At 38.1% G+C, this 25,835-nt stretch overlaps 1 protein-coding gene across 2 annotated transcripts in view; it reads right to left on the bottom strand.

Annotated features, from left to right (window-relative positions):
- The window catches only part of PRKCI (protein kinase C, iota), a 28,441-nt gene extending 2,612 nt beyond the window's left edge, over positions 1 to 25,829 (bottom strand). Inside the window, exons 1-17 of one of the 2 annotated variants that reach the window (XM_014938845.1) lie at positions 25,703 to 25,829; positions 18,449 to 18,570; positions 13,031 to 13,120; positions 11,725 to 11,775; positions 10,436 to 10,521; positions 9,070 to 9,210; positions 8,229 to 8,283; positions 7,810 to 7,868; positions 7,197 to 7,373; positions 6,133 to 6,230; positions 4,844 to 4,930; positions 4,105 to 4,240; positions 3,075 to 3,162; positions 2,355 to 2,480; positions 2,172 to 2,251; positions 1,102 to 1,191; positions 695 to 810 (exon numbers count right to left, since the gene is read on the bottom strand). In XM_014938845.1, the coding sequence (XP_014794331.1) occupies positions 695 to 810; positions 1,102 to 1,191; positions 2,172 to 2,251; positions 2,355 to 2,480; positions 3,075 to 3,162; positions 4,105 to 4,240; positions 4,844 to 4,930; positions 6,133 to 6,230; positions 7,197 to 7,373; positions 7,810 to 7,868; positions 8,229 to 8,283; positions 9,070 to 9,210; positions 10,436 to 10,521; positions 11,725 to 11,775; positions 13,031 to 13,120; positions 18,449 to 18,570; positions 25,703 to 25,818 (1,718 nt within the window). In that variant the 5' untranslated portion in view covers positions 25,819 to 25,829. Of the gene's footprint in view, positions 1 to 694; positions 811 to 1,101; positions 1,192 to 2,171; positions 2,252 to 2,354; positions 2,481 to 3,074; positions 3,163 to 4,104; positions 4,241 to 4,843; positions 4,931 to 6,132; positions 6,231 to 7,196; positions 7,374 to 7,809; positions 7,869 to 8,228; positions 8,284 to 9,069; positions 9,211 to 10,435; positions 10,522 to 11,724; positions 11,776 to 13,030; positions 13,121 to 18,065; positions 18,188 to 18,448; positions 18,571 to 25,702 lie in introns of both variants that reach the window. The other variant, XM_014938846.1, reaches the window with a different exon arrangement.
- Between the last annotated feature and the right edge of the window lie 6 nt (positions 25,830 to 25,835).

Genomic DNA, 25,835 nt, shown 5'->3' with positions numbered 1-25,835 from the left:
ACCTTAGACCTAATTAAGGTGCATAGGTAACATTTAACAGTCACTGTTTGTGTTTCCATACATTATACAAAACCCTAGAAAAATTCCTAAAACACGAACAGCAGTGGCTCAGTCAAACTAGATAGGCCTTTCCCTCCTCATCCCAAATCAGAAGCCTTCAGGAATATGGAACCACAAATGCATTACCAAACCCAAACACATTATCATGCATTTTGCCAAGGCTTTTCAGCCAGGAGACTCTCACTTGATGACTAGGAATTTAAAATACCCAGACAAGCCAAACAAAGCACCTTCTCTTGTTCAGAACACCCAAGATGAATTCCATCTAAACCCAATATTCTAGAAACAGCCTGGCTTCAAGTAACACAAAAATAAACCACTTGACAAAACAGGTCTTTTCCTTCACACCTTCATTTCTTGCAGATGATACCACTAAAACTTGTAAAATAGCACTTATTCACCTTTCCCTGAACTAAGATTCTTTATAGCAACTTTCCCACCATTAGTTAATTTTTACATCACACCAGACTACCTCTACCATGAGGACACGTAACAGAATTTTCTCCAAACTAACCCAAGAAAATATTATTTACTGCTTTACATATATTCTAGGTATTACAACTGGAGACATTAAATGAACTTTAGTAACTCCTTCATGGACTTATCAGAACTTCTTAAATTCTACGTTACTTACTCATCATCTGGAGTGAGCTGCACAGGTTCATTGGTGAACTGGGAATCAAAGTTATCCAGACCAAATTCTCCAGATATATTTGGTTTGAAAGGAGGCACCACTTGCTTTTGCTCCATCTAAGAAGAAATGCACTTAGTGACACCAAGAACAAGTTACAACCTACAGAGTTACTTTTAAACACAGCTGGAAGTTACTATTAAGTTTCTTTTGAATACTTTCTACAATCATTAATCTACTCCCTGTGTGTAAAAGGGTTGAAAGATTCTGTATTATCATTATGGTGCATCTTAAGTTAAAAGCTTAAAGTTTTTGAAGGTTTTATGTCATCTCTCATGCTCAAAGGAAGTTGTCAAGCCATCACTGCACAGAAAGTAAATTAAGCCAAGCTCCAGTGAGTGTTCACCTACCAGATCCCAATCGACATTGCGAAAGAACGGATGTCCCTGGATGTCTGCAAATCCCGTCTGAGGGTGGCAGCCCAAACGTTCCTTTGGATCCTGCACAAGGAAGAAAATATTTCTAAATGGGTGCCACAGCCTACACGTGAATAAGATGCAAACGTTACAAATCCTGTGAGAAATGAAACAGTAGAGTTAGGAGGGTCACTGAAGAACTAATTACCATTATTTATTTGGGAAACTGTTCCCATTTACTGTCTGAAATAGGCACGAACATGGAAGCCTTTAACAGACTTTTATGTAAACAGCCATGCCATCTTTCTTCATTTTTATTCAGGCCTGTTTAAACGGACTATATATTTCAGAGCAAATTTGCTTAGGTTACAAGTTCATTTTATTCTTCGCCCCACACACACCTTCCTGAGTGGACTATGCCAGGTGATCACAGTGGGGTAGTACCTGCAGGTTACTGAGAAGTGCTGTGCAAAGAAGGTTATTTTAACAAGACAATTCCACTAAGGAGTTGTAACAGAGTCAGTGTTCTCAAACAGCATTACTTTTTTCAAAATAATTTAATCAAATCCGTTTTCCCCTATACCTCTTTCTCCCCACAACTCTAATGAAATAAAGGCCAGCATGTCTTTGGACTAGTCCACCACCATGGAGGCACCTCTTGACTCTCGGGCTAGTTGGCCATCAGCAAACAGCGTGTGCTGCCTCTACATTTCCCTCCATGAAGCTGTCAGAAGTTGTCAGAGTGATTTGCTAACCACTTTCTCTTCAAGAACCAAAATACATTTGCTATTTATCCATTGCCCAGATTAAAGAAATCACTTGGAGCATTTCAAGTTGATATTTACTCATGATCCCAGCCTGAGAACGTGGAGATCCAGGTTTTAAGACAAGTACCTAGAATAGGTCCCCCAGCCCCACTGAGAGGCTGCTTTAGGGTCACACCTTTTCTACCCTGTTTCTATATATGGCAGATAAAGTATGTCTGCTACACAGCAATTAGTCAACAGGTTTTAAGAAAAACAGTTGCTCTTGAGAAGTCTTAAATAGTTCCCTTTAACTCTTACCTTATTGAGGAAACTCTTTAGAACACCTGCTGCTTTAACAGAAAGGGATCGGGGAATTCGGATCTGTTTTTCCAAAATCACTGCAGGAAAACAAAGTTCGTATCAGCCTTTGCATCTTGAAAGTTAGATTTAAGGTAAGTAGAAACAAAGCACTAAAGTGTAGGAACACTCGTGGTACTCAACCTTGGAAAAGATAATCTTCTGTGTTCTGATCGGGGTTGTCAGAGCTCCCAACGATATCAAACGGTGAGCGGCCCGCCATCATTTCAAACATCAGCACACCGAGCGCCCACCAGTCTACGCTGAAGCCTGGAATTCAAAGGAGAAACCACCACTGAAGGTATTTTGGAGCAAAAATACCAACACGCAAAAGACAGACATGCTTTGAGAAGAAAGAATCGATTCAAAAAATTTTAAGTATTGCCAGTCTTTCTGATTATCTGAGCAGGTAACGATCGTACTAGACATTGCGTGGTTCGGTACGTGCGCTGTGAGGTTTGTGAAAGGGATGTCTGCTCTCCAGCCCCTTTGCAATGCATTGATATCTAACACTGCCATTGCTGCCACACGTAAAGCTCCAAAACTGAACATGATTCAAGACTGTAAGAATATCAGCAGTAGTATCCAAAATAGTTATAAACAATCATAGATTTGGGACACTCAAGCTATTCTTCGAGACTGAGAAAAAGAATTTGAAGTGTGGAAGGCACGGTATCTCATTCACTTGATGTGATGTTTCCTGCCCTTCCTTTGAAGTGTTTATTTACTTTTTCAGACAGGATGCTGAATTAAGACTGACCACGTGTCTAACGGAGATTTATACTTTCTGCTGCTAAACAACTCGAGTAATAGGTAAGAGACAAAGTGAAAGCTAGACGGTAGCAGTGAAAAAATGCAATTTACCATAATCCTCTCCCCGGAGAATTTCAGGTGCGATATAGTTTGGAGTCCCACAGAAGGTGCTGGTTGTGTCACCTGGCCTCAGGCCCTCCTTTAAGAAAAGACAGGAAGAAAATACTTTACAGTTATCCAAAGATCCCACACTCCCCCTCTGCTAAGAACTTCATTTTGAGTTAACAGTCCTGAATAAACTGCTTTTGTTTTGGTCAAAACTGTATGTAAATGAATACAAAACACTACTTGCTTCAGAAAAAACAGAAGTAGGTCACATCTAAAGCCTCAAGAGGATGGCACATACCTACTGATGACAACATCTTTCTAGGTTTTGGTTAGTAAGCTCCACGATAGGCAAATGAGAATGACTGGGGCATGGTGGAACAGCTTACATGAGCGGGGTGTGCAATGGACAGATAGAAGGTTCTCAGAGAAGAGCATGGGATGCAGAACTGGGAGGAGTTACCCCAAAAAGTTGTACAGTCTTCACCCTTGGAAGTTTTCAAGACCAAGATGAATAAAGCCCTTTGGCACCCAACCTGATCTTACAGCTGCTTTGAGCAGGAGGGTGGATTAGACTCCCTGAGGCCCTTTAAAACCTGTATGATTTTATGCTTTTTCAGTTACTTAGCCAAAATTGTGACATTTGAAATAGTTCTAATAGAGCAGCATAATGGCAATCCCATGGCAAGGTCAAACCTGTGCTTCAGTGTCTCTGTAGTGACAGCTTTTCCTACAGAAAATGGGAAGTGTCACAGAATCCAAGTGGGAGGAAGCGTGACTGACATATTTCAACCTCTTGCTCTTTTTGAAATCAAGCTCTCTTGACTCTTTCAGCCTACACCTCCCAGTCAAGCTGATACAGCAGCTTTAGATATATATATATATATATAGTCTGTGCACTCTGGCATTTTCTCTATTTGTAGAAGTGAAATGAGTATAACTGCCTATCTGCACTGGGTATAAATGAATACCATCTTTTAATTTATGACAATTTCTTAATTGTTTATTTACTCCTTAGCAAGGAACTAGAACTTACCTTGCACATGCCATAATCTGTGAGTTTGATATGCCCTTCAGAATCTAGTAGCACATTATCCAGTTTTAAATCTCTGTAGATTATCCCTCGTTCATGTAAATAGTTCAATGCTAGACTGATTTCAGCTGAATAAAATCTAGAGTAGAAGAAGATATTGATTACTCAAGTAATCAAAAACCCAAACCACAGTAATATAGCCTTGGTAGTATGATACTTTTCTAAATATAACCCCCTGTATTCTGTTATTTTTCATCAGAGAAGTGGATAAGTTTATAATCGTATAAACATTTCTACCCACAGTCACTTGAAAGATTATTTTTAATTAATATTGATGTCTACTGAAACCATCCCTTTCATCTCACCATCTGAGATGAAGCATATGCACCAAGAGCTCAGCATTTGCCTGGACAGCTGGTAGTGGTTGTTGTAAAAGAAACACTGATACCATCACACAGTTAAAAAATATCACAAAAGTGTTTTTCTATATAAAAATTCAGAATCAGACTGAAGTCATCTAAGGTAATGCTAATACAAGCAATACCTAAGTGCTTCTTATTACAGTTCCTCCTTGAAACAAAAATATGGTAGTTTGCAGCACTAAAATGAGAATGCAGTTTCCCATTCCTTAAATCCTTAACATCTGGAGAGGATTTGCTGGCTCATCATCATAATCTCTGCACTACTGCACTGTGTCAGAAAACCAACTGCTTTGATGCAAAAAATCTGGAATTAGACGTACCTGGCATGTTCCTCTGGCAGCTTTCTCTGTCTCTGCATGTGAAACATTAGATCTCCCCCATTTACATACTCTATAACGAAGAATAACCTGAAACAGAGGAGTTAGTTACAAATGATTGTATACAACACTGAAGATGTTTGATAACAGACCTGTGACATCTCAAACCATCTCAATTCAATTCCTCCCATCCCTGCTAATATGGCTGTTTTCACCATTTTCCCTCCCTTGAATAAATTCCCAAAGTCAAAAATCAAGTATATGAAGTTTCTCTAGATAATTTCCTTTATTGCTACAGGAAAGTTAAGTAATCCTTCCCACACCCCTAATCCTTTACAGCTACTGCTTGTCATTATTATGTATGTGATTATATAAATAGATTCACATCAGTTTCTATGCACAAACCAGAAAAAAAATTGAAAAAAAATATCTTATTTTCCTTCCCCATCCCTTTAGTTTCCTTTGTTTGTGGTTAACACTACCAATATATTACAAATATATTTTTGTATTTGTATTTTTGTGAGAAAAAAAAATATCTTTCTTCTCACTTTCCTCCAATAGATTGTCACCTTTTCAAACAGCAAATATGCATTACAAATATATTTTTGTATTTGTATTTTTTGTGAGAAAAAAAAAATATCTTTCTTCTCGCTTCCCTCCAATAGCTTGTCACCTTCTCAAACAGCAAATATGTTGTTTAAATATACACTATTTTATATATACTGAAAATTATTACTGTACAGAAAAGTAATTCATCTACTGCAATCTCTTCTCCTATATATAAACACAAAGGAAAATAATTGAAAAGTAATTCATCTACTGCAATCTCTTCTATATATAAATGCAAAGGAAAATAATGATTTTCATCTCTGTTCCCTGCTTTCCTTTTTAAAATTCACATACTATTTTCCCAGTCTTGCTCAGAGACTCATCTCCAGACAGTCTGTGCAACATATTTTTTGTGTTTCTGATTTTTCTCTCCTTAAACCCTTTTTTCCTCCCATTCCAGGTTCTGTCTTTTACCTCATCTTCTCAAGCCTTTTTCTGCGCTAGCTGCAACTCTCCTCCTGTCCAGAAGCCTCTCCCAGTGCTTTACATTCTTTTGCATCTTCTCAACCTGAAAAGCTCAAAATTAACTTCACCTTTTTGCTCATAAAATGCTACATTGATTTACAGTACATTGACTTTCGCTACCTACCTAACACTTAGTGCTTTAAAGAGGCCTTGAGGTGCCTAAGAGTATGAAATCTTTCCTTAATAACACTATATTTTAATTATCTTATGAGTTTTACCTGCTTTCTGTCTGGAAGCAAGAGTGTAGTCCGACAAGAAACGGATGATTTGAAGCTTGTTCAAAGACGTGTTTCTCTGTCTGAACCCAATCAATATCCTATTTATTTAAGAAAAGCAACACTCAGAAAAGGATTGATGTACTTCGGTCAAGTATTAATGACAATTAGCAGAAAGATACTCAAGTGTTTTGCTATCCTCATTTTACTTGAAAGCAATTAAATATATAGTTCTGTCCAATGTGAAGTAAGACATTTAGCATACTCATTTTTTTCCTGTCTTGAGCATCCTGTACTTTTAGCTTCATTGTGTAATTACACTCAGGAATGAAAAAACACTCATGTGTAGGAGACAAACTGGTGCAGACAAATGAAAAGCAGCACCAAGAAATGCAGAAGAAATCAGTGATAGAGAAATAAACACAAAAGCTCTTGGGTATCAAACTGCAGTTGGTCGAGCCTTTTCAGAGCAGCATAAAGAAACACAAGGGAAACCTTCAGCAACAAGAGGCGTTAAATTGGAGTTTAATACTACAATTCTGATTCATTTTCATCATTACTGTACAAGCTACACATTTTTAAGGTGGAGGTCTGATTTAAAGAGCAATTAAAATAACACTGTGAGTTCACCTTTGTGACAAAAACCTAAACTTGAACATATAAAAACCAGACCACCCATTTCTTTTCAGCCCAGCAAGCCAGCATAACAGGAGAAATATAAAACACTGCTCCAAAATAACGAAGCAAGCCAGGCTGATTAACTTGAACTCTGCAGGGGCCCTGCTGCAGACAGGGATGATCACAAAAGGAGACAGGGAACAGAGGACACGAGGCTCTTGACAGAAACCACAGGCACAGGAGGGCGGCTGTGAGCTACCAGTCTGTCAATAAAGACCTCAAAATTGGTTATCTGTCTTGTGAATCTTCTATAGCATAGTATGTATATGAAACCACATGTATAATTTTCAATTAGTGTTGCAGACCCAGAAGCCTGGCAACCACCTCGTGGTAGATACGGAATCTCTTTGGAAGAGTTGCCTGGTTTAATTGATAAAATGCTTTCCTACCTCATCATCATTGACGAGCTCTTTCTTCACCACTTTCATCGCGTAAATGCGCTCCGTTTTCTTCAATCGCACGAGCAGGACTTTAGCGTAACTGCCCCTTCCTATAACCCGCAGCAAATCGAAATCCTGAAGACCCAGACTGGAGGAAGCTTTGCCACTTTCTCTGATGCTCATTGCCTGTTGATAAAGAGACTCTGAAATTAGTCAGGCAATTTTAACAACTTGCAAAAGTTAGCATTTCAAATACAACAGCAAAATTAATATAAACAAGTAATTCAATTAACACTTGTTATTCTTGAAAGTGCACCATCCTGGAAAGGAATGTGAGGGGAAAGAGAGGAGGCAGAGGAGACTTGACAGATAAAAAACAAACGAAACTGGAGGAGTTTGGAATACTTTCTAAGTTAAAGCACATCTATGCTTTTTAAAGCAAAGCATATTTCAACTCAAAGTTCAATATAAAACAGCTTGCAAGCCATATAGGCTGAGTGAGCAACCAAATGTGCTTTAGGTACTAGTTTTCTGTTTGTAACAAATTACTAAAATATTGAAATTGAGAGAGATAAAAGCTCTAAGATCCCTGAATACAGTTAGCATGGTTAAGATATTTTACCTCTTTTTCTTCACCAACGTGGTCCAAGCTTTCATGACTTGAAGGATTGTACGGAATCACTAGAAGTGCAAGAAAAAGTGATTAGATGGATGCAAAACAACAGTATTTTCTTTTGCCTTAAAATTCCCCCCCAAGAGCTCAGAGAGATACACAATTTAACTGCATCTATTTGTAACCGTTCAAATCTGTTGGGTTTGGTTTGGTTTTTTTTAACCCATCAGAATGATTCTTTTGCAATACTACATTAATAATCAGTTACAGCTAATAAAAAAACCCCGTAACTGTATTTGGAGATCTCTTCAGAAGTAAAGAAGGGTTTTTAAAATAATTTACTTAACGTTACTCCGTTTCATTTTTAACCCCAAAGTTCATGTTTCAGCAACTTACAGTAAATTAAAGAAAAAAATTACTGATCTTACCTGATTCTACATTATCTGGATGCACTGATGATGGATCCATAGGCATTATTGGTTCCTGCAAATATGCAGAGGATTTTTTTAATAGACTGTCCGAGTGTAAGAGACAAAATTTTAGAGATAATAAATGAAATAAGTGATCCCTAAGCAATATAATCTAGCTACTTGTTCACTTGATTAGTCAACATAGTTACTGCTCTAATCCATACACAATAAAAGAAGCCACTGCAGTCCATATTTAACTTATTTCCAGAAGTTATGACATGTTTGCAGAAGCTGTTGAAGTAACAGCTTAATACAACAGAGAAAAGTATAGCAGATGACAAATGAGGGAAACACTCAAGTACTTCAGCAGTAAACATGTTAGTCAACTGAATTCACAAAATGTAGACTTGGAGCTGTCTGCTTTTAATATTGAACCAGGAGCAGTAATCACCTAATTTTTTCTGGGGACTTAAGAACTTCTGCACTTGATTTTCCTTATCTGTAAAATGGGAAATAGGCTAATAATCTAACAGCTGTTTAAAGAATTTATTTTACCTTTAACTCACTTGAAAGATGCAAAATAAAGGATGAGATAAATATCGCTTATATGCTTATATTTGACACAGGAAAAAATAACAGGTGTGAAAGTTAGACTCCCATCTTGCCACTAAATTGCCACGCTGCTCAGTGACTCCCAAACTTTCTTGCAGAGCATCACAGTAACCACGAAGAATGATGTTTCATCTACTGTGACTATTTGCAGATTACAGTTTGAAAATCATTAGGATTAAATGGGCTTTTTAGTTTGATTGGTCAGTAGCTGTTTTTAAAGACAACTTTTCAGAGAAGTTTTACTTACTGGTTGTAGTGTGTGACGGCCACATTCAATACTGACAAGTTTGTGACACTTCTTGTGAACAAGGAGTTTGCAATTGATGCATTTATACCCCTGGCGACCCAGGCCCCATATTCGGTCAGTGCAGATGGCACAGTGAGCTCTCTAGAATGACAAATCAACAACAGTGATTGAAGAACAAAACTTAACAATGAAAGCTTTTCAGCCACATCTTCATTAACAAAGAACATAGGACAGGAGACCTGAGAGATCCCTACTGAACATGCCACTATACCAAGAGTCTCTAGCTGGGAAGTTTAAGAATGAAGGCTAATTTGCTACGTCTTGTCATCTCTCTGTGTAGAGAAGTCCTTACATTTGTACAGAGGAAGGCAGGAGAGCAAAAGCTTCAACACATCAAACCACCAGATAACAGGAAACAGGAACATCACCACTCACTGAAGGACATTCACAAAACAACTCAAAAGAACCATGAAAACAGGGCGCCTACGAAAGCAAGAGTGGAAAGTGATTAAACTATGGTGCCTTGACAGCCTTGGACCAGGAAGAGGTCAAAATAAAAAATAAAAAAAAAAAAAGCAAAAATAAAAGCAGAAGTTAGATATGAAGGATGACCAGGATGAAGTTTAGTGGAGACAATCTCAAGCATTAAGCACGGAATACACTCAGCTTAGGAAAGTTTAGTGGAGACAATCTCAAGCATTAAGCACAGAATACTCTCAGCTTAGGAAAGAAGGAAAGATTATTGAAGCTGTCAAGGAACCCGGCTTATTCAAATATTCTGGGTTTATTTTTTGCCGTTACTTTCTCTAAATAGAGCAGAAAGCCTTCTTGGTCCTTAGCTAATTATATTTGACCATTGGTTCTTGAAAATATTACAAATGGTTTGTTATTTTCAGTTGATTACATGCCATAATAAGCAGGCTGTTTAGAGAAACATGTCTGTTTTTCACTTAAAAGGCATGAAAGAAAAGGCTGTGCATAGTAAGGGGAGATGAGACCTTTTTACTCCCAGAACTTAAAGAACTGAAAATGTACCTTCAGCTCAGACATCCAATCCCTGTGTTCAAGTTTACCCTCTGGGGAGATTTTAAGGGAACACAGGAGCATTTATATAATCCATATAATGGTTTGAGAGTACATGTAATGTGAACTGAAGCTAATTTTTTTTTTTTCTATTTTGAGGTCCTGCTACATTAATAGTGATTAAGTTCCCTGAAACTAGAGGGTTACCAGAAGTCTACATACTATAGACAAACAACAAAAATGAGAATAAAACTACCTAATAATTTTCCAAGGCAGTGACACTGTAATTACCCAAGTAAGACATCCCTGTATCATGGTTTTAAGTACCCAACAAGAATCTCACCCTGTTAAATCGTTTGGCTTGGAAAGTGTGACCATTTGCACAATAGAGCTTTCGCCACCGGCGGGCGCCTCGGCGATAAATGGATTCTAAGAGGAAAAACATATGATTATATCCATAAAAATATAAACACAGAACTACAACATCTTCTCACAGACACTTCTGTGTAGAGTGATTTGCAGAGTAAAGTTTCGCTCCCGCACCTTACAGAAACACAGAGGTGTGTTCCAAGTATCTTTTCCATTTTTTAAATTTTGGAGAAAATTTGAAGTAGAACTCAAAGTTAATTCTGCTTTTTAAATTTTGGAGAAAATTTGAAGTAGAATATCCTGATCAACTCAAAGTTAATTCTGCTTTTCCAAAATTAAAAGGAACAGCGAATCAAGAGAAGGAAAACTGCTCAGCAATACAAACACTTGTGTGCAAAGTATGTATCTAAACTCGGGGAGGAACTATGGTGAAAGGGAAGGCAGCAATACAAACACTTGTGTGCAAAGTATGCATCTAAACTCAGGGAGGAAGAAGGGAAGAAGGTGAATTTCAGGAGCATGCCCTGATTTATCAGATTGCTTGCACAAATCCTCCAGCATTTTAGATTTTTAGATCCACAGTTGCCACTGTTTGGCATTTTTATTTATTACTACTAGAGGCATATCAGGAACCCAAACTGAAAACAAGAATATACAAAACTACACTGAGTTGCAAATCTATTTCTGATTCACTCTGCAATCTCTTCAGAGTTAACTTCTAAACATAAACATTTACATTTGTCAGAGACTTGGATATCAACCTGAGAGATGTGTGTCATAGCATACATATGCTCAAAATTACCTCTTTAATGTCTAATACATTAGATATTTTCAGAGGATACTCCTCATAGTAACTAAACACTTTAAAATGAATTAACCACAGATCTCTAAATGGTGATAGGACGAGGCATTCCCGTTGGTTACAAGCCTTTGTTCACATCAATCAGCCAGAGATCTGGCAACTACCAAAAAGACAGGAATGTGATAAAAAACTGTCACGACAGAAGAGGCAAAAGCAAGGAAAGCAGAGTGACATGGAGAGTTAACAGAAATGTGAAGTGCTTATTAACAATGATTCAGAAGTGACAAACAACAATTAAGTTCAGCAAGACTTTCCATTCCTTTTAAATATTGAATTTATAGACATCTGCATTATTAATATTCATAAGTGTGGGATGTCTAACCATAGAATATTAACACCTTCTAAAACAGGAGATCTGAATTCCTGATTTTCTGTACTTCTTAACTAAAATGCCTACTTACTGTCTTCTCCTGGACAAGGCATGCCAGGCCGTTCTGGTACACAAGGAAATACTGCAAGAAAAAACATTAACCGCTGATTAATTTTTATTTTGGACAGAAAACAAACTTTTGGGTTAAACACAACACTTCTGGAAGGCATGCAACTGTTTCGGATGACAGCACAGGAGGCATTTTAACAAAACCTTGGGCAACAGCAGACGAGTCAAAAAACTGCCATAAAACCTTATTGCTGGACATAACTGCAACATACAAGCAAAAAAGCAGAACAAATCAAATTATTTCCTAATGAAAGTAACTAGAAAAAAGGTAATGATTCTGGTTTCTCATGTGACCAATCACCACAGTCAGTATTTGGAAATTTTGACTATAAACATTATATTACAGTCTCCTAAGAGCTACATATGATCATGTCTACATTAGCCATTTTTTTCAGTTTATTTAGCTGTCAGAGAGAAGTCTGTAACTGGGGAGAGAACACCCTGGTGCTGGTTTAATCAGAAGCTTAACAAACACAAAAATAAACGGAGAAAAGGCAGATCAAAAAGCATACTGATGTAATATATATAGAAACAGATTTCATTCTTCTTTCATTTTTTAAAAAGGCTGTGTGGGAAGCTGAAAAGCCGTCCCTTCCAGCTGAGCTGATGGTGAACGCGATTTTTTGCATCCTTGTAGAGAAGAACTTTAGAAGAAAGTTAAGACACTGTAGTGTAATACATCAATTAACACTCTTTACAATGATGCCCTGCTTCTCTGCTATGATCCCTGTTAAACTGACATCTATCTTTAACTTGTAACAAGTTACAAACAAGAAAAATATATTGTGGAAGGTACCAAAATGGGCATATAACTTTGAAAAATAAAAATTTAACAACTACACATCAAACAGGGGTATGGTATCGTCAGGTTCACAACTGGCCTCAAGTACTTAATTTTAGAAAAGTTAAACTTTTGACAAATCTGGCATCACAAATGGAGCTCACCAACTTCTTTCCCTAATACAGATGCTGCTCTAAAGCACCTGTTAGTAACACTGCACTATATATCTTCTACAATTTGTTGCTAACAAGCATACGAAAGCACTTGTGATGAATGAATGAGGCAGGGGCTGTCTTTCATTAATAACCTACCAGTGAAGTATTTTTTCCTCCCTTAACCTAATAAAGAACATTTATGAAGTGCTGACAGCTAAGGTGCATGGTCTTCAGCACCCTCTTGACAGAACACCACAACAGGCTTTTAATTGAGGAGGCTGTGCAAAACACAGGTAACACAAGGTAGAAAAATCACACTTCTTTCACCGTACCGTGAATTAAAAGCTCTGAATCCTTGTTTAGTTCATACAACCGAAAGGCCTCTTCTAACTCCAGCTGAGAAGAGACTGTACATGGATCTCCTGGAGGACAGTGTAGCAGAATCCAGGTCCCCTCTGAAGAGTCTAACCTCTACCTTCTAACACAGACACTAAACCCAGTTCCAGATATATCTGAGGATCAGAACTTAACACTACTTTTTTTTTCTGTTCTTCTCCAACTGTAACTTGGTCATGGGTACATTTGTGCATCATGCTTCCTCAGAGTGAAGTGCTGTAATGCTGTTGCACCACCTGATGCAACTTTGCTACCTATTCAAGTGATAGATCACAAAAGAAGTTTGTTTGTTTGTCTGTCTTCTGGAAAAAAAAAAAAAAAAAAAGGACAACAATTCAAAATTCAATCCAATTAATTCCGTGCCATTCAGCAGTTCCCTCGCAGTTGGTTCTAAGACAATTACTACAGTAAAACAGAACAATATTCTCAAGTGTGGTAGTATTTATTTTTAAGACTGTTCAGAGAGTACATCTGAAAATAGTCATATTGAATGCCTTCAGGAAAAATAAAAATATGAGATATTCTCAAAAGGCAAGCACATCATAACCACAAAACATCATTGGTTTGGTCTGCTACAAGCATGGTTACATATCATTTCAGTAGAGGAGGTGAAGGTTATCTTCCTGCACCTAAAATCCTTTAGAGATTCCATTTCATTTAATGCATTTTTAATTAGAAGTGAGACAATTCTATTTTCACAGCTCTTTCAACATTTCCAAGACTTCAACCAGGAAGTGCAAAAGCAGTTAGACCTCTAGTATTTCCTAAAACCTTAATCAAGACTTGGAAAAATCATGTCACTTAAGTGAAAACATCCAATTTTTCTGATTTTTAACTACTACTTTCATACTCGAGGACTATTTGAAATAAAATCCCTTAAAGAAAGGACACCGAGGAAGGAAAAAAGTGTTGGATGGTTATTTTGTGGAGGTTTTTTCCTGTTTTAGAAAACAATTGCAGCTTTTGTTGACCACTTGAGATGGAACAGATTATCACACAAGCATTTGATATGTATTTTAAAGTTTCTTAGACAGGACTGCATTGGAGTGCTTTAACGAGTCTGTGTTTCAAAAGTGATAGTTTAAGACTAAGGTCTCCTTGTAGGTATCTACTTTATATTTCTAAAAAATAACATGTATCAACAAAGTTATTTCAGATCATTAAGCAACAGTTAATTACATCAGGACCATTTTGGCCTATATGTAGGTTTAAATCTAAGGAACACAGAGCATCAGGCTAAAGATCTGCTGTATTGAGGACCAGGAGCAAGAAAGACCTTAAATTTCAGCCTTGCTCTATGCTCCTTTGGACACAGGCTGTACTTTACCTGTTTCTCAAGATTTATCTAAAGGCTTTATCTGATATTTTAGCTGACCTCCTGTGTCTGGAAAAGGCTATAAAGACTGAAAAGAACAGCCACACAACAAAACATTTTCTTTGGTGCCTGATGCAGATTAATAATATTATTTAAAAAAAAAATCCCCTTAAAAGAAGAAATCTTGCTCAAAATAATACAACTGAAACATTTTTAAAAAATTTTGAATCTGAATCATCACTCGCCCAAAGAAAGAAAATACTTCTAGTTATTAGTTCTGGCTTTTTTCGCCCCCTCCACCTATACAAGATGTTCTGTGTGAGAACACAGGATTTATCTCTGCCTGCACATGAGCAGAATAAGCTTCTTTCTAGCCAAAATCCCATACAGCAAGTCTACTGTCATATAACATTTCCAATTTTTAACAGAAATAGTACTTTCCACACCCTTAAGTGGTAAACTGGTGGTAAGCAACCGAATTGGAGGAGGGCAGAACAATTTCCATCTCAGCTTAACTGAATCCAATATCAAAGTCTCACTGCTTTGAATCTTCAGTCAATACCATGGTTTGAAAGCTAATTAGCAACAGTCTATGAACTATTCACTTTTTGTTTTGTGCTACACAAGATACCAGAATTAATACAGGTGTTGCTAAGGCTTTTCAGTAGAACCAGGCACCTAGCGGGCAGGGGGATATTTAAAACTCACCCTACAAAAGTTTTTCCAGTTAATTTATTTTGTTTCTAATGTATCCATTCTTTCCAATTGCTAAAGCATTAGTGCTAAATCTAAACTCTGCATTTGCAGCATTCTGTCTTTATTCTTTTCTGCATGTCATAATCCTCAAAACTATTATTTGAAGCCAGCTGGAGTCATTTTTCACCATACTGCCTCCCCCCTGCAATTAATTAGCCTATCTGGACATCAAACTGCCTACCCATTGCACAAACTCACACAGCGCAGGGCACAGGGAGGGAGGGAGGAGGAGGAGGAGAAGGAACAGCTAAATTTATTCAGACTCACTAAGAGAATCAACAAACCAGTTTTTCTTCATTTGTTTCTGACACCTGTGCAAACAGCTTTGTTTGAAGAAACAAAAGGAGGCTCTGAAGAACATACACCCTGCTTCAAATAGGAAGAGAAGGTTTGTAGATGTTTGTAGGAAACTTTGGAATTAAATCTGACTCGCACTTCAAGTTTTTATAGGTGATCACAACTTAGCCAACAATGGCAACAGCATGTAACTGACCCTCTCAGACTCTCAATTGCACTTTGAAGTCTTAACGGATGAAGTGTTGTTAGTGGTGACAAGGTATCCCAAACAGATGAGCTACAAATACTCTTTCATCAAGATCAGACTAGTAAGAGGAAAGCTAAAATAAAGTATCAGGAAAATGTTTATTTTTGAATTTTATAGCAAGAAACAACAGACTGAACACAAACACAAGGCTAGGTTCGTCCTATAGTACACTTCACCAGACAGAAGTAAAATGAACTGACGGCATACAGATAAAATAGAAATTTGTCTAAAATCAAGTCAAGTTAATTCTATTTTCCAGTTGAATCCAACCATTTTTTTAAGTGGTTCCACTCAACTAAATCAGGTCTGCCATCCTGTGCCCTTAACTCTTAACTAAATAAGGTGCTCTGCATCTTACAAAGGCTAATAAGACATTTAGTAAATGACAAATAAAAATCTCGGTGACAAGGTAAATCCAGTCTAGTCACATACTGACTAAATAGCTTGACCAGGTAAGTAGTGAGAAGACAGCCTGGATACCATCTCTTGTCTGGTCCTACAAGAAGCAGAGATAGGAGTATAACAAGCATCAGACCACCGTACACATATTTCCTCACACTACTATTACAGTGAACTACAGCTTTAGTGAAGAAGATACAATACAGGAATTTTCCAAGAAAGCAAATCATGAATTTCTAGAAAGAATGCCAACTGAAAGCGTGAAAGATTGGTGGAGAGAGGAAGAGAGGAGGCAGAGGTCTTGGCAAGAAGCCACACATTGTAGATGCAAGAATCACTCATAATAAAAACGGGGATTTTTTTTTTTTTTTAAACACTCTCTTCATTGCCAGCTTAACTTTTTCCTCTGCTGACATTGAAATGGAAGTCAGTGATCAAAGCAAACATGGACTGCTTGTGAACACTAAATCTTAAGTGAATACATAAAAAAAAAACCCAGTCCAATGGCAGCATTCCTTTTTTTTTTCCAAAAATCCACCTCTACAGAACTAAAATTGAGACAACTGTTCCTTCAAGTAAACCACTGAATCTGCACAAGATTTTCTACAAATAGTTCATTAAGTTCACTTCTTACTATGACTGACTATCCCTCTTCAGTGAGAAGTCTTTTATCCTCAAGATAAAATATACAACAAGCTTACTATGAAGTAAAGGTTCAACTCTGCCCAGAAGTCTGGTCATAAACACTGTTCATTTTACTGCCTGGTGTAAATAACCTGGGAACGATGAGAGGAATAAATAAAAGAAAGAAAGATTCCGATGAGAGGAATAAATAAAAGAAAGAAAGAAAACCTTCTCAGATTCCCAAGACCACATAATCTTCAACACACCTCCTCATACAGCACTTCTAAAAATTAGCTTTGGTCCATGTTTAGCTTTAAGCTGTGAATAAACTGGCACTCACCCAATTTTGAATGGGAGAGCTGCAAGAAGGGGAGGAAACAGTTCTATAAGCACTATTTATGCTAATCACTACATACTAATCACTGCCGACAAATCACTGCACATTATGGCCCTTTATGTATTGCATCAAGTACTTAGTATGCTAAAATAACTCAACAGCTATTTTGTAATTCAGCCATCTCTTTGGTGTAGTTCAAAACCCAGGTGTAGAATACACCAGTTCCTCAAAGAAAATAGCAACTACAACTAATTTTTTTTAAAAAATGACATACAGCTCAGAACTGGACTATGTCTGTTAAGTAAAAAAGAGACCAGACACTGAACTTTTTTCATCCCAGGTAAATTTTAACATAATTTAAGAGATAGAGACAACAAGAGTTCTCAACCAAGGCTGTTACCACTACACTTTGATGAAAATCTAGTTGGACAAATAATTTCTCTCTCAATAGTTAAAAGTTTTTATATAAGTTACATGATAATAGGTTGCTAAAGTAACAGCTGATACAAACACTCAAAATATAATTGTTTTGGTTACACATACAACTCAATTGTATATGAAATTGTATCAGTATTTTAGATAAATACTGTAATTTGTATCATTTAAGGTTAGCTAACTCTCAAGGATTTAAGACTGGGGGGAAACCTGTGCCTCTGCAGCAGTACAAAGGAATCTTTCAATTCCCTTCCTAATTAACGGTAACATTGAATTCATATTTTTGATAATCACCAAGTTTTAATTTATTTGGTAAAAAAAGTAGAGCTCTCCATGCTAAGTTGTTTGAAACAATGACCTTTCCATTAAGATATGCTTACAAGGCATTATTTTTAGACCAGATTTACTATTTCTAAAAACATATTTATGACTTATGTTTTATAAGCTTATCTCATGAAGGCAGAGGGAAAGGAAAAGATGAAAAGGAGAGGAGAACGAGACAGCTGAGGAACATATCAATCAAATATTTGTCTTAAGATCAAGCACCAAGCATCGATTTACCTTCTTCATCAATCCATTTCATGGTGAAAAGCTGTTCGTTGTCGAAGGAGCACATGTCTCGAACTTCACTGCACAGTCCCTCAAATGAGATGGAGGGTTCAAAATACGTTATCATGATGTCCCTGAAAAAGGGAAAAATAAGTTTGAGAAATTATACTGCAATATGTAGCACTTGATCGTCACCTCTAACACCTTCCATATAGCACCGGTATAAACCTCATCCCTGCTGCAGCCCCCTAAAAAATATTAATGTTAGTGTTTTATAAGCTTATCTCATGAAGGCAGAGGGAAAGGAAAAGATGAAAAGGAGAGGAGAACGAGACAGCTGAGGAACATATCAATCAAATATTTGTCTTAAGATCAAGCACCAAGCATCGATTTACCTTCTTCATCAATCCACTTCATGGTGAAAAGCTGTTCGTTGTCGAAGGAGCACATGTCTCGAACTTCACTGCACAGTCCCTCAAATGAGATGGAAGGTTCAAAATACGTTATCATGATGTCCCTGAAAAAGGGAAAAATAAGTTTGAGAAATTATACTGCAATATGTAGCACTTGATCGTCACCTCTAACACCTTCCATATAGCACCGGTATAAACCTCATCCCTGCTGCAGCCCCCTAAAAAATAAAGCACTAGCACGTAAGTTCTCTTCTGGTAGCAAAGTCAGGCTCCAAGTGATTTTCATTACAAACTACTTGACATTTAACCCTCCAGGTATCTGCTTAAATTAAAATAAGATTTAAATGCCTTAATAACTATGAAGTGACACACAGAAATTAGTTATATTTTAACAGTGGAAACCGAAGAACTAAATGCTGCAAAGAAATTTTGAAGAACTTTATTACTGTATTGTTGGTTTTGCCTGCTCTTTATTTAGTTATTAGATATCAAACTGTTGTAAGAATGTCTACATCTTCTCCATCTAAATTTTGATTGTGTAGATGTTATGATAAATTAAATTTAAAATATTAAACAAACTGTTGTAAGAATGTCTACATCTTCTCCAGCTAAATTTTGATTGTGTAGATGTTATGAAAAATTAATTTAAAATATTAAACGTGCTTCCTAGTGGATTTGGGGGGACGTTCCAAATACTAAAAGTGCCTTTAAAAAGCAGATTCATGATGCTTCACCACAATGACAGGGAAGGCTGACAGAGAGACATGCACTCAGAATTAAAATTTCTGCCTTTAAAAAGCAGATTCATGATGCTTCAACACAATGACAGGGAAGGCTGACAGAGACATGCACTCAGAATTAAAATTTACTACTTTACTGTTATGCAGAATGGGTATTTCTGTTATAATTAAGATTAAGAGTTAGTTAACCTGGTGTTTTAAATGCGTTAACACAAAATGCTAACCCATTGTCTTGGCATTTACTGAGCCTTAAGGGGGACGAGGTGACTCAGGGTTGCACTTCTTTAAAGCAAGGATTTCAGAGATACGGTTCAGAGGGAGGTGGAGGGAGAAAAAAAGAGGGCTGTTTAAAAGACACTCTTCAAACATCTCCTGTAAACCCAGTGCTCGAGTTATGAGACTAATCTCCCCGAAAGAACTCAGCCAGCTGAGATTTGCTTCAGTTGGTGCCACCCACCAGCACTATTTGGTGGGGGGGAAAAGAAATAATTGAAGCAACAAAGGTTATATCTGGTGAAAATTTACATCAAGCGTAAATATACAGCAATTAAAGGTCTTTAAATCATCTTGCTCATGTGCAGGGTGGTATCAAGAAGGTGACTTAACACATCACACTGTGGTCACTGAACCTGAACCACTTTCAGGAGTGGCAGAGAACACACGTGATAAACACGCTTCCCCGAGGCTCCCTGAAGTTCAGCAGCATGAGTAAAATAAAATAAACTGGCAATTTCTAAGGACTCCAGTAGAACAGCTAGCCTACTTCTGGGTTTATGAGCATGGTCAGAGTTAGTTTAGTTAGGGGAAAGACTCCAGTAAACGGTTAGGATAGCAAAATGACACCTCTACAATAGCCTGAATAAACCAGCCAAAAAGCTGCTACATTATTTGGTTGAGGAATTGCTCCTCTTCTTTCCACTCGAGACAAAATACAAAACAAAACAGTATTTGGACCCCAGGATTTCGACACAGTGCAGTACTTTGGGGCAAATGGGGCTTTGTGTGAGACCCTCAATTGTGCCCATCCCACAAGGAAAACCGTGTTCTCTCTGACACAAAGGTCTCCCTTGGCATCCTCTCCCAAAAAAGCACAAGCTGCCAACCCAGTGCCAACCTTTGTGTCTAGGAACCGAGGGGGACTTAACAGTGTGTTACTGTCACAGACACCCAGGCATCAGCCAGAGAGAAACCCAGGAGCCTGTATTAGGAAGCAAAGTCTTAACCTGTATTTCCTGTTTGTCAGGGAAGGAAACAAGGCACTGCTCACCTAGAAACTCCACTGATCTTGTGCTAAAGTTTACCATCCCTTCATTTATTCACATTTTGGCGCAGATATATTCACTTTGGAATATTTTCCTAAACAAGAAGTTAAGTTGTGAAGGGCACTGAAAAGTCTGGAATATTTTCCTAAACAAGAAGTTAAGTTCTGAAAGGCACTGAAAAGTCAGAGTTAAGTATTTCAACTACTGCTGTGTATTTTATGACTGAACTAGTCAGGAATGGGAGAAGGTTTGTTAAAAGCAGCAGTGACTACATGACTATCATTGTCAGACAAACAAAAAGAGGTGACAGATTAAAATCTCAAGAGACTGTAATCACTGATGCTGTAGTGAAAACTGAGGATTAAAAAAACCAACAAACATATATTTTAAAAAAATAATCTATATTAGCAAAAACTGTCCAGGTTTTCAAATCTGGTAAGTCCACTTAAATCAGATTTACCTGTACTATAGTGAACAGAAAAAGTCATAATGTTAAGATGTACTGAACAGCCCAGGAATCCTCCCGTATCTGTAAAGTAAAAGCTGGTACCAAATGAAATAAAACCCCCACACTTCCTACTTGTTGCTACCTTCAAGCAGCAAAATAGTTGCCCTTCAAATAAAAGGAGTTTAATTATTTTAGAATTTTAAGTTCTCTAAATTACTACTGTAATACCTCCAATGAGACATGTGTCAGTTGCTCAGTACATTTGGGAGAACCCCAGCTAATAGGAATATGAAAAATAAGATGTAAGTAAGCACGAGTAAAGTTCTACAAGCAACACCTAGCATACTTTTCCTAGACACATGAAGCCAGCTTCACGTACCACAGAAACTGAAAGATTACAGGTCTCTCTACCAGCTTTATTTTGCCATTTTAACTGTGTTGATGACACTGACAATTTCTACTGAGACAGGTCTCACTTCCAGAGCAGGTCTGCCATCACACCTTTGCATTACACGGTGCTTTCCACACTTCTTGGCACCTAACACCACGTTGATGATGTCTTCGTTTGGAACAAGCTGTATTCACTCAAGACAAAGTTAAACTCCACTGAGAAAAAATGCGGCATTTTGAGGAAAAACTAGTAGGTTACGTTAAAGAACCAAGGAAAGCTAACGCAGACCATAGCCTGCTGCCTTGCATGAAAAAATACAAAATGCTTTCTTTCATTAAGACACGTGAAAAAATTTCTTGACAACAGCCCTTTCCTTCTGATGAGGATAAGCTTATGCCCCACTTTTAATAAGCAGGTTTGTTATAAAGCTATTCTAAGGCATAAGGTCCTCATTTGTCTCCTCCTGACACACACAGGGAATTATAAGAAAATCTGATTCGAGCACACTCTTTGCACCACCACGTTTGGATGCATCAATTAACTCTATTAACTATTAGCTATAGAAGCACCAGGTTTTTAGAATTTATTATAAAAGGTTATTATCAGGGACCTGCAAGTAGGAAATATGCAAATAAATGAGAGAAGTTGTCCTGAACTACTTTAAGATGTTGCCATTTATATTTCCCATCAATATTAATAAAGGATTGCATTATTCATACTAATAAAAGGCCTGCTTGAATCATCATCCTACAATTGTGAGACTCAGTAAAAGATAAACCACAGGAAGACAGAGAAAATGCAAAAGATAAATCTAAACATGAACACCAGAGAACAGATTTGAAGTATCTCTAGAAAACCATGAACCTCATCCCTATTTTCCCCACTTTTCCTCTGAGGTCAAAGAGCTTTTCTCTTGCCTTTTCTTTCACAGATCATTCAAAGCCATAACATCCTTTATCAGAAAAACAAACACACACCACCCATAACCAAGCAAATGAACAAACCAAACAAAAACCCCCAATGCCAACAGTTAAATGCAATTCAATATTCATATCTCATTCTTCCCTTCTGAGGGAAACCTCTGTGAGAGAACAATCCACTGTCAGAACAGGGACTCCACTGCTTTAGGTTTTTCCACCTGCAGCCTAATGTAGCTATCACATATTATGTAGATGGAAATATACAGATACATCATCACATATTATCTACATATCCAGATATTTATCACACACCTGGGTCAGTCATTAAAGCTTTTGATAATATCTCATTACAGCTCACAGAAATTAACCCATACAAGACTCCTGGAGAATTCTGCCAGTTCAGTATCACTTCAATGCCAATGTTCTGCCATTCAGAACAATCTGAAGCACCTCTTTCCCCACTGGGAGTCAGAAGTCTCAAATTGCCTGCTCTTGCAATCTATTTTTCTGGAAAAAAATAAAAATGTATTAACAGAAAATGAACCAACATTGAATGTGCAAGAAGGTGTGAAAATGTGTTCATAGGCTTAAACCAAAGTTTTCTTAAGTTGAACACTCTCCTGTGAGGAACTTGATCCACAATGAAAACCACTGAGGTGAAGAATTGACCGGAATGTGCTCAAGACAAAGAGCAATATAAGGAAAGGATGCATTGTTTGGTTGGTTTGGTTTCTTTTTTTTTTTTAAATCAACAACATTAATTCTACTGGATTCCTAGTGCACAAGCAGTGTATTATTCCTACTTGCTCTCTACTGCTACAATACAATCCTCCCCATGTGTATTAATGATGTAGTAGCTTTTGTACTGAGCTGACAAAAAGCATCTTCAACAAATGAGATAAGACAAAAGGTAAGCCTTGAATAATATTGGAAAGGTGAAATGGTTGTAATTACAGGTGCTGTTCGGTGCCACACATTTGAAGCTGCTACGCTTTGTTACTCTGTCAACAAAAAAGTATGTAAACATTTGGTATAATAAATTCAATTCCTAAGAGCTCACTCAGGAACCTCTATTATGTAACTGCACAGCTTATGGTAACTCTTTAAAATAGGTAAAAGTATTTTCAGAATTTGAAACAACCAGCCCTATGAGAAAGAGAAGCGTAGCTTACCTGAAAGAAGGAAATACCTGGATAAACTCAACCCAATGCCCTAATTCCCAACTCTCCGGGAATTCCCGTCCTCTTATTCTCATGATCTGTGTTCATTTTAGGAAAATTTTCCTTCCTGGTTTTCCTTCTTCATGAATTTAAGATAAAGAATTACCACTGCACGATGAATGAAACAAAGACCCTTCAAAGAGTTCTTCATGAAAGCCTTTGTCTTGGCTGAGAAAAGCAATTAGGCTCTGGGCCAGACTCAGCCATGTTTGAAGAATTCAGGTTGGGCTCTTTGCTCAGTGTCTCCAGCCCCAGGGGAGTGTCCTGACTATCGGATTCCCAACCATTTCAGGAACAAATCTGTGCTTCTGAGTTGCTGGGTTTTTGTTTTGTTTTTTTTTTCTTCAAGCAGAAACTGCTTCTGGAAGTTGGAAAGACCTTCCTAGCAAGGCTTTCACAATAACTTCTACAACCCACTTAAATACTTCTATTAAAACGAAATTAAGAGAGATTAACATTTCCTGATTAACACTATTTCCCATTAAATCCTCTATCCAGCTTTAATCTTGAGACAGTTTATTTGACAAAAAGCGAAAAAGCTGCCTTTAATATCAGCATTTAGATCCTCAGTCTCCATGTCATTTTATTTTAAGTCCAGGTGAAACACTTTGCTTTGATACCCACACTTCTTGATCGTGTCAGTCTGAGAAGGGGCTTGGACCTTCTGTGTTAAGAAAAGGGGGAGAATAATTTCTTTAGATCTCAACATAAATAAATCATGACTAAGGCATTCAGATTGTTAGTTTGTTGGTATTCACAATGGTTAACCAACACCCTATATGACTCAGTGACGTTATTAAAAGCAAATGATAATTGCATTAACTGATAAAAAGTCAATACATGAAACTCAAAAGAAACATTCCAGTGCCTGGGAAATTATTACCTAACATTAAAGGTGTCGTGAGCCAGCATTCCTGCAACATAGCAGTTTTCTTCCTCACTCCCACAACCCTGAGCTGCTTTCTCCCTGTTCTTGCACCATAACCTCCCTGGGCTAAAGCAAGAATTCATGTGATTGCATGTGGAAATGATCAAGATTAAAACCGACCCAGCAGAAGAAAAATAAATGGTTTTAACCCAGAAGACTTCACACTTTAGTTCCCTGCCTGACCAAATGAACGCTCTGCCAGCTAATAGCCAGGGGCATCTCCGAGTCCTCAAGAAATGGTGGATTAAAGGGACTGTAAAACAAAGAGCTTAGAATTTCACACACTATTACTTTGACAGCGTTTCACACGTCCTTTAAAGTCACAGATTGTGCCAGTCTCTGCAGTACTTCCACAGACTTCTGTAACTAGAAACCCCAAAGCAGACACAAGCCAGAAATTAAACACGATAGCAAATACCAAATGCTCAGCATGGTTTCTACACCTCTCCTTAAAACGATAAAGCTAGAGATACCAGAGAGTAAGTACTGTAAACATAATAAATCTTTTCTTGTACTTAGCACAGCTAATTGGAAGGAAGCTGTCGAGAGAAGCATGTCTTCAACCTTAACCCAAAAACGCAACCTACATTTTTTCCTGCTTAGATCACCTCCTCTCAGACTCCACAGCCCAATGAACCATTCTCAACCCTTGCACTCAAACCTACTGAGATCCTGTAACTGTTACTGTTTAATAGGAGATTGTGAACGCAAAGCAGAACATTTCTTCTGCCTTACATGTTACTGTTGGAGAGCCACTGAATTCGATGAGAAATATTCAGATTTCCACTGCGCAGACCTCTAGTGTGTATAATTTTTTTAAAGCAGAAGCGTAACTGACAGTAGATGCGTCTTAGTTATCATTCACAGACTCCCTTGGAAGCCACTCAGTCCCTGGAAAACAGCCTAAAAACTGATTAAATAGGTTTTTCATCCCAACACCCTATTCCTTTAGACCTGAATATCACATAACACGCAGAGACCAGGGTCCGGAATGCATTTTTTGAAGTATTTTGACACATATTTTGGTATGTGCCCCCCCCAAACAAAGCGTTATGAAGGGATATGAACTTATTACTCTTATTACTGCCAGCGGGTCAGCACCCAGGGCCTGGGGGTGCGGGGGTAGCGGGGTGAGAGGCCCCTCCGGTACACCCCTGTTTACCGGGAAGGCCTCGGCAGGAGGAGGGAGACCCGGGGGTGCTCAGGACGATCCACCGGCTCCCCGCTAAACCCCACCGCCCCCACCCTCTACCGGCCCTACCATAACCCTCTCCTCACGGCGTCCGCCGCCCACCGGGGCCCGGCCGCCCCCCGCGCCCTCACTCACCCCTTGTAGTAGGCTTTCACCCGGACCTGGTGGGCGCTGTCTCCGCCGAGGCCGCCCCCTCCGCCGCCCGGAGCCGACATGGTGCTGTTGCCGCTGCTGTCCCGCTGCGTCGGCATCCCCCTCTCGCCCCCCC

This window comes from Calidris pugnax, unplaced genomic scaffold, assembly GCF_001431845.1.
Source record: "Calidris pugnax isolate Ruff unplaced genomic scaffold, ASM143184v1 scaffold52, whole genome shotgun sequence".
NCBI lineage: Eukaryota > Metazoa > Chordata > Aves > Charadriiformes > Scolopacidae > Calidris > Calidris pugnax.
The sequence above is the reverse complement of the archived record's forward strand: the minus strand, read 5'-3'. Positions and strand labels throughout refer to the sequence as shown.